The following is a 9,412-nucleotide window of genomic DNA, read 5'->3' on the forward strand; positions in this document are numbered from 1 at the left end:
TGGATCGCGACGCTCGCGCGAAACTAATTGTGAATACGTGAAAAGTTTCGGCCAGAGGAAGAGGAGGGCGCCGAGAGGGGAGGTAAGGAAAGAAAACGAAGATTGGCAGGGAAGAGGGAGATTTGGGACGCCTCTGAAAATCGGGCGGAGCTTTCTCGACAACGAGAAGTGTCTTCCCTCTTGGCTTGGCCACTTCTCGTCCTCCTACTTCGCTTTTCCTGGGGGTTTTCGTCCAATCGTTTGGTACTGCGTCATCTGCAGCCACCTGGTCCATCCTTTCCTCTTCCGTCCTCTTTCCGAGTACGTATTCACGAATACGTGTCTTTTTTTTCTCTTTTCTTTTCGTATGGAATTTGACTTTTGCTCTGATTTTTTTTCTTCCGGATATCCGGATGTCGTATTTTTTTTTTTTAATTAAGTTACGATCTTCTTGGTTATCTTGGTTTTCGATCAAATGTTGGATCGTGATTAATTTTAGAAATGAAAGGTGTGTAATTGATTTTTAAGGTTAAAAAGATTATTCGTTTTAAGAATCTTTATTTTTATTCGAATCGTGATTCAATTTGTTCTTTTCTCATTTAAACGGAGATTCAGTTTGTATAAACGACTCGTGCGTGTTATATATTAGACGTGTATATATATATTCATATATATTAATTTGTTTGATTAAATCATCTCGTAAATCAACTCTGAGAAATTACATAAATTCGCATTTAAGCAAACGTGTTAATGTTATCTGGTTAAAAATTTTTGAACTAAAGTTCTATAACCATTTATCTTCTAATATTACTACTTTTTCCCATTCAGAGATTTCTATTAAAAGGAAAAAAAAAATCGATCCATTAATCGTATTTAAATCCTTGTAAACGGGCTGTCAACCATTTCGTTGAAAGGAGGATTCGAAATGGATCCTGTAATATGAGGTGTGCGGTGACCCTGCTGATCCCACTTAACATCCTGAAGCAGGAGTTGACTTATTGCTCGACAAATTCGTTCCTTCGCAATTTGATACATTTCTATGTAATTGGTCATGTTTCTTTCTCAAGATATATATATACATGTATTTGTAACTATGCACCCGTGTAGAATGGAATTTAAAAAAAAAAAGAAAGCATAAAAATTAAAGTGAGATCGAATTGAATTTCATTGAAAAATTGGAATTTTGCATCGTTTCTTTACGCTATACATTCTTTATTACTTGACAATTAAATTATATAAACTATATTTTAAGAAATAAATATTTATAATATTTTAAATAAATATATTTATTGAATAAATATACGTTTTTATAAAAGAAAGGATCTTCAGGCATAAACAAAAAAGTATTAGATAGAAAATCACAAATTACTTATGGTTTTCACCTGTATTCTATACTTATGGAGATATTTGCATATAGATGTCGACGCTGGAATCATCCGAATCAAATTCTCGATCGCAGAAATCTGTAAAAAGTACGTAAAAGATCTAAGAGTGTTATTTTTTTATTATTTAATTATAATTTTTTTTATAATAATATAATATATTTATACGTACATTGTTGCAAATTTGAACGTAATATCGTAGTTTATGATTTTACCGTAGGAAGGCGCTCGTGGAGCAAGTTAAAAATGGCTGATGATATACGAATGCATTTGCGAATCGCGAGTCGATTCGTGTTCTTCGGTCGTTACTTTTTGTGATTTTCTCACGTGTAGTGGCATTTCTTTGCGTGTTTGTAAAATATTAATAATATTAATTCAAATTTTTTCATGTATAACAATTAATTGGAAAGGAACAAAGGAAATAAAATATTCGGAATATTTTAACGAAAGTTCCCGAAGGTGATTCATTGTCTAACTGAATTTTTAGCTTAGAAAGATCGTGTTTTGGAGAAAATTCGTAAGTACCAAAATAGTAATAATCAATAACTAAATTATTTGATACTGATTTTTTTTATGTAATTATGTACTTTAAAGAGGTTAGGTTGTATATTTGTATACGAAACATGATAAAGTTCAATATTACGAAATCAATAATTGTTTATGTGTTATTTAAATCATTTTTTTTTAATGAATGTTACATAAATACTTGTAAAAACTTCTAAATTAATTGTTTGTTTAAAATTTTACTCGAAATAATGTAAAACGCGAAACTTTTCTTTGTTAATATAATGAAGAAAAAAACAAAGAACATTATGTTAATTAATTTAGATCGATTTTTAAGTAAGAATACAATATTACGATTTTACAGTTACATTACGAATAAAATTTTAATTAAATATGACTGAAGAACACCAATTACCCTCTGATTCTGATGAAGATGATGAAGATTATATTCCCGATGGTGCAGATAGTGAGCCAGTATCTGAAGTAGAATCTGAAGGTGATGCAGAGAGTGGTCCTGAAGATGAGAATGATGAAAACCAAAGAGAAACGACAAAGAAAAGAGGAAGAAAGAAAAATAAAGTTATAAAATCTAAAATTAGAAAGCGTAGAAGAACAAGGAAAAAGATAACAGAGAATAAGAATGATGAAAAAGAGGAAAAACAACAAAAAGAAGAATCTATTGAGAAAAAAGAACTTACCGAAGAAGAGGAGAAAAAAAGGGCTGATTCTCTTTGGGCTGATTTTATGAAAGACACAGGTAATTAATTTCAATTATGTATTTAATATTTAGTTAATTATAATTAATGAAATATATACGTATATATATATTGTATATTTTTTGTATTTTTTAAAGCAATGACACCTAAACCTAAGCAACAAAATGTAACAAATAAATCTAAAGAGAGATCTCCATCTATAGAAAAGCCAAAAGTAGAAGAAAAAGTAAAAATAACTAAAGTATTTGAATTTGCTGGTGAAGAAGTAAAAGTAGAAAAAGAAGTCTCCATAGATTCGGCAGAAGCAAGAATATCTCTATCTTCTGCTGAGAATTCTGAGAAAACAGGAAATTCTGGATCTCCTGCGGGTAGAGGATCTGGAAGAGGTAGAGGTTTCAAGCGGGCTGGTCTAGGGGGTATTTCTTCTGTCCTTGGTCAATTAGGAAAGAAGGCGAAAATTAGTACGTTAGAAAAGTCCAAACTAGATTGGGATAATTATAAGAAACAAGAGAATTTGGAGGAAGAAATTAGTACTCATAACAAAGGCAAGGATGGATATTTAGAACGTCAAGATTTCTTACAAAGGGCAGATTTGCGACAGTTTGAAATTGAAAAGCAATTACGTAATGCAAATAGACGTAGTACACGGTGAATTTATAATTTTATGTATATATATTTTATATATATATATATATCTTCCCTAACAATGAAAACCAGAAATGGTATTGAGAAAAATATCTTATTAGAATTGCCAATTATTGGCGCTTGTAGCACATATTTACTCGAATTGTTTAAACTCTTACTAAATATCTCATGCCATGTATAAAAATGTGATTGCCTCGCTTGGCTTGACAATCGGCTGGATCTGGTTAAGAAACGGTTGAGAGCCAATTCTGTGAGAAGAGACTGATCATTCCAATGTATCGAAGATAATATAGTACGTTATGTAATAGTCTAATGTATCATCTGCGAGCGTTGTCTCGATCCATTATATCACAGAACTTCGCATCGAAGCAGGATGTTTGAAGCTTGGTGCTTCGGAGACCGACGATATATATTCTAACAATAAACAAGCTCCAGAGATGTTTTTATTCCATTTCAGTGGAAGAAAGGATGATTGATGACAGTGTAGATTAGTGTAGGTATTTAATAAAGTGTCGTTTGAATGATAAATGAATACATATATACCAGTATGTATTCTAGTATGTATGCCTTAGAAATAATCATGACATTTTTCTTCATTTACGATCACTGCCTTGGGCGAGTCACGAGAAACATTTTATTATATTTATAGACGAGATAGAAAACCTAGATTATTGTTACAGAATTACAAATGAGAGATTACAGCAATTGTTTTATATTTTTTCAACTATATCTATTTATCATATTTATTCACAAAATTACGACATGGCATATCTGCGAAAAATAACATGTCAATATAGTTCAATCATTAATTCATTTGAAAAAAAATCAATTTTTAAAGCTCAGGTTTACAATTTCTAGAATATTTGTAAAAAATAATGTCTTACGGATGTGTATGAAATTTCTTTATGTCTATGAACTATTTAACATCGTAAAAATAAAGATGTACGTTAAATATTTAAACCATTTTATATTCATGGCTTAATAGCATTAATTTATATATATATATAAATTATATATATATATATATATATATATGTGATTGAAAACATCAAACATATACTGTTTACTGTTTGTCGTTTACGTTGCGTCCTTCGCTTGGCGATGTACTTTTTTCTCCGTTTTTTTCTTTAACATAAAGGAATCTTTAAATTTATTATACATCCTGTAAGAAATGATCGACATTTGGACGCTATTTAATATTTCATACAAATTATCGATTTATAATTTACATTCACTATTACTTAATTATACAAGCCAATATAAATTCAAAATATCTCTTAGTCTCGTTGTATACGAATGGATTTCGTGGTATATAATAACCAACAATAAAAAAACCCTATTCGTTTATACATCGAGCCTTTGAGTAGCTATATTGATTTTGTAAGCAAATATAGACGAAATATTTATCAGAAGTACCGTTTTCATCGTTACCTTTATTTAGCAAAATTTCACTTTCCTTTTCTCCTGAAATGAAAGAATACGAGTTTACTTTTTTTCAATATAGTATTATAAATTATTTTCGTGTTCACAATAATTTCACAAATATTTACCATAATTCGATTTTGATTTCGAAAAGAATTTCCGCAACATCGGTGTTCAATATATTCATTTTTATTTTTTTTACTAAAATAAAAATAATTATTAGCAATACTTTGTCAATAATCGTATTACGATTATGTTAATTTTTCATACCGAGTTCTAAATTTTCGTATTTTATTACGTAACCTGGAGAATCCTTTGACAAATATATTTTTCTTTGGACTAAATTTCAAGTTATGAAAACGTTATTTCGTATACTATATAAAAATATTTATTATGTTAATGATTCTAACCTTTGTTCACGGTATTTTGGGCATAATGTTCCTTTAAACGGCTTTTCTTTATTATTAGAATAGCAATAATCTATCGAATCTTTTTTTTTCTTTTTTATCTAAAATAAAAATTGAATTTTATCAGATCGTATTATCGCTATATTGTCGCGAATGAATTTTTTTCTTGATTTTAATATAATGATTATGATTTTTATAAAAAATAATGAGTAATTTTAAACGATATATATATATATTACTTTTTCCCTTATACAGCAACAGTCATTATATTTTGAAAGAAATGTGCACGTTGACGAACATTTGCACAATTTTTTTAAGTCTTCTGAACTGGATTTTTTAATGCATTTACAAGAAATTGATTGTTCTATAATCTTCATGCATTTTCGTGAATTTGGAGTTACTTTATCAATTATTTTTTTTGCCTTACTTTCGTGGCAAATTATTCTTTTGGGACATTGACATATTATTCTTGGGGTTGGTTTTGGAATCGCGTTGCAGGTTTTTGTTCTGTAATTCAAAGATTAAGATATTAGACAAACAAATTGTGTCCAAAAGAAAAAATTTAAAGAAATGAGAATAGAAATAAGAATTTTAAAGAATTAGAAAAACTATTCCTTTTCGTATAGTAGATGGATGCAATAAAGATTATAATTTATTTATCATCCTCTCACCGACATATCGACAATGACGTAGTACTTTCTATGCATTTCGTAGTTTGACATTTTTTGCTAGAAGTCAAATGAAAATTTTTAGACATAAATTATACATCGTTCTCTTCATTCCTTCAAGTAATAACAATTTTTGAAAAAGATTGAAATGCTAAAATTTTTTTTACATACTTTAAATTATTCAATTTTTTTTTCAATTTCTTCTTCTGCTTTTTTATTTCTTTCTTCTTTTTCTTATTAATTAACGTAGTTGTTGAAGTACTCGCATTATATCTCCTTGAACGATAATGTTTTTATATAAAACTTACATTACGTGTAAAAATATATATATATATATATATAAATAATTTTTAGTAATACTTTATACAAGGATGGTTTGCCGGACATGTTGGATCCTTACATATTCTTCTCATTTTTCGTTACTCTCTTTCAAATTTTAACCTGATAAATATTCAAAGATGATGTATATACATACATAATACGAATCTTACTACTGTTAGATTGAATAAAATTTATATTATTAATTATCGAAAAATGATGTCTTGCTTAGATTAAGATTTAAACGATCACTTACTTGTGTAGATTTTTCATTAACCTCCCGATTTCGCGGAGGACGTAAACCTCAACATTTCTTTCTCTTTTTATTATAACGTACATATTCTAAACAATATTTGTTCATTTTAGTAAGGAATACCAATCGGTGCAAAATATTTCTTCGTCGTAATTTATCATTTTTCAATAATTTAAAAACGCGAGTTCCATGTAAATGACCTAACCTTGATTTTACTCATTGCTTTGACAAGTCTGATCTTGTCGAGAATATTATTTTTCCGAAACTCCGTTTCGAGTTCAATTATCGCGAAAATCGATCGATCGAATTATATCTCGTCCGCTCGATGCAACATTCCGATCCCCAAACATTGTTATCTTGACGTCTCGACATTAGCTAAACGGTCGATTAAATATCTGATCCCTCGTATCAAATATCGGGGCAAATTCTATTATAATAGCGACATAATGAACGATCGTCGTACGATTGATTTTTGATTCCGATTGACATTATTTTCGCGATAACTTTGCATCGCGTGTAAAACAACTCACGATAATATCAAACTTACAAATATTTATTCGCGAATTTATCAACATTTTATCTATGATTATTTTACAGGAAGGAAAATTTGTATTTCTCTTTACAGAAAATCAATGCTCGTTTCCGATTCAATCGTATATATGATATAAAGAGAAGAAAATCGAAAATACATAACCTCTACGAATAATTCGAAACAGCAAGTGTAACAAGAATATCACAACGAGAAATTCAAATACGATTCTTACAAAGAAGAAGAAGAAAAAGAAGAGACGAAAAATCTTGTTCGAACCTTCGTAAGTTTCTCCTTTAAAAAGAATAAAAGAGCAATTCTTCCTTTTATCTCAACACGTCATCGCGAAAAAACATCTATTAAAATCCACTTTGCGATCTTTTCGTATCAAAGCGGTCAAATACGCGTGGAATTAATTAAACCAGCGGATCGAGTCGTGTGCGAGTCGCGAATTTTTCAAGCGCCTGAGGCCACGTCGCTTTTTTTCCCCTCCCCTCTTTTTCCTGAATAATCCTCGCGATCTCGAAGGTGTCGCGAGCGTCGTAAAGTTGAATTACCATGATTCCACGCTGTTTGGATCAGCGGCGATGGGAGGACAAAGGAGGGGAGGCGGACGAAAGAGGAAGCCACGCGAACGGAGGCGGATCGTTGGATCGTGTGTGCAAAAGCGGGAATATCGACGCCAGACTGGCGGCCGTTAGTCGTGGCCTTGCCATCGGCAGTTTATACACGAACCGGAATATCTGTTCGACCATTCGTTCCTTGGCCAACTTCCATTCTTTTCAACACACCTCGAACAACCAACCTCTCCTTTTTCGTCAGAGAAAGAGAGAGAGAGAATGCACTTGTTACTTTCCCAATTGCTCGAGAAGAGGGCACGTGCATACATACGTGGCGAGATTAAGTTTGATCGAGGCGTTGAAAGCGTCTCTTTGTTCGGATCGGTCGGTGTTACTTGAATTTGACGAGCGACCGGAAATTGGAATTCAAGTGGAGGGTAATTTGACTTGAAAACGAGGAAAAACTTTCCGTCTCGATCCGGTCAAATCGTTATCGTTTGAGTAACTCGAATCAAGTTGGGACGTGATATTAAAAATGATGATGTGTGTTGGAATGCGTAACGATAAATCTAATATCTATTATACCATTGTAACTATTTATCTTCCAAAACGAGGACTTATCTTGATCTTATTCTATCCACGCACATAGGTACACAAAATGGAGAATAAAATGAAATACAACTAAACCGAAGAGAATCGAATTATTATTCTATTCCTTCAAAATCACCTAATTATATTTATCTCTAGGTAGTTATATTTTTCCCTTAAAAAAAAAAAAAAAATAAACGATTTCTGTTCACCTCAGAACAGAATTTTTTTTAACCTTCCATCGAAGGACGTCGAGTTTTGCGAAATTCGTGTATTTTAAATAAAAAGATCTTGTAATATTTAATCACTTTTATATAGCTAAGCTTTCAAACAAAGCTTTATTAAAACCAGAACAATCGGTCGTTTACAGAATGTAATGAATAATTGCTTCGACTCGTCGCGAGACAGAGTGATAAAGGTATAAAGTGTTAATAATAATTAAGAGCCGAGCTTTCAACACGAAAACCATTTTATTTTTTAAGCGAAATGAGCCTTCAATACGATTCGCGACGTTCCTTAATGGACACGCGTGAAAAGATATTCTTTGTGCTCTTTATTGGGCAAAACTGTGCGTTTTATAAGGCGTCGTGGAAAATCGCCTTTTTGCGTTTCTTCGACAATTAGGAACGAAACTTTGAACCGCCTTCGTACACTCCGTTTTGCGGATAATTACGACAAAAGAGGGGTAGACTTTTGCAATTGACGCAGTGGTCACGAAAAAAGAGAGGAAAAAAAGAAAAGAAAAGAAGAAAAATCTCTCCCGTTTTATCGAATAACATAAATTACAAAGGGATCGTGATAATAAAAAGCGCTGCGAGCCCTCAAAGTAAATTACGCAAGGTTGGTCGTACGTTGGATGATCTAAAAGCGAATTTGCGGGAGGAGGTGTTATTTTGTATAAAAGGGACGTTCAACAAAGGAATTATAATAAAGGTATAACGGTATAGATGGAAACGACTTGGTTGGGGGGGGGAAGGGTTGTTTAATTCCGTTCCGGTATTGGAAAACTCTTCTCTTTTTTCTCCCCTTGGAGGAGGGGAGGAAGGGCGAATCGATAGATAGATTATCGAAACAGTTGTGGATTTAATTATAATATCTGATGGACGAGACATCGTTACGTATAAAAAAGGTAGAGATAATGAGCAATTACAACTAGGTAGTTATAAATATATAATTTATCAGGAAAATAAAATTTTTAATCTTTCTTTTCAAAGTGAATTATATTCTAGCAAGATTTCCATCGAGGTAAATTATATTCACAATCATAATGATATTATATAATCTATAAGTCGTTGTTTTGTAAAAAATATTTAATTTTCTCAATTTTGATATTTTTTTTTATTGTTGTACATACCAATTGTTAATTAGAGGTAGCTTTTAGTTGCGAGACGAACAACAACGTGACAAACGGAGGATAATTAATGCTGTATTTTTGTTCGGG

The 9,412-nt window shown here is 31.4% G+C and overlaps 1 protein-coding gene and 1 long non-coding RNA gene across 3 annotated transcripts; one reads left to right on the forward strand and one right to left on the reverse strand.

Moving 5' to 3' along the window:
- The first annotated feature begins 1,541 nt into the window (after window positions 1-1,541).
- On the forward strand, window positions 1,542-7,152 carry LOC102677507 (craniofacial development protein 1). 2 transcript variants are annotated; one of them, XR_004150417.1, is made up of 4 exons: window positions 1,542-1,878; window positions 2,230-2,622; window positions 2,719-3,719; window positions 6,920-7,152. XR_004150417.1 is itself a non-coding variant. In XM_006607918.2 (3 exons), exons 2-3 carry the CDS (start codon window positions 2,259-2,261, stop codon window positions 3,231-3,233), a joined length of 879 nt encoding a protein of 292 aa, XP_006607981.1. In that variant the 5' UTR covers window positions 1,542-1,878; window positions 2,230-2,258; the 3' UTR covers window positions 3,234-4,050. The 2 variants fall into 2 exon arrangements, 1 of the variants encoding a protein (XP_006607981.1); XM_006607918.2 differs by lacking the exon at window positions 6,920-7,152 and having other exon boundaries at window positions 2,719-4,050.
- On the reverse strand, window positions 4,919-5,585 carry LOC102677646. The gene is made up of 2 exons (XR_420619.2): window positions 5,059-5,585; window positions 4,919-4,987 (listed from the first exon to the last, which is right to left on the reverse strand). It is a non-coding gene; the product is annotated as an uncharacterized LOC102677646 (long non-coding RNA).
- Window positions 7,153-9,412: the final 2,260 nt, after the last annotated feature.

Source organism: Apis dorsata, unplaced genomic scaffold, assembly GCF_000469605.1.
Source record: "Apis dorsata unplaced genomic scaffold, Apis dorsata 1.3 scaffold_23, whole genome shotgun sequence".
Lineage (NCBI taxonomy): Eukaryota > Metazoa > Arthropoda > Insecta > Hymenoptera > Apidae > Apis > Apis dorsata.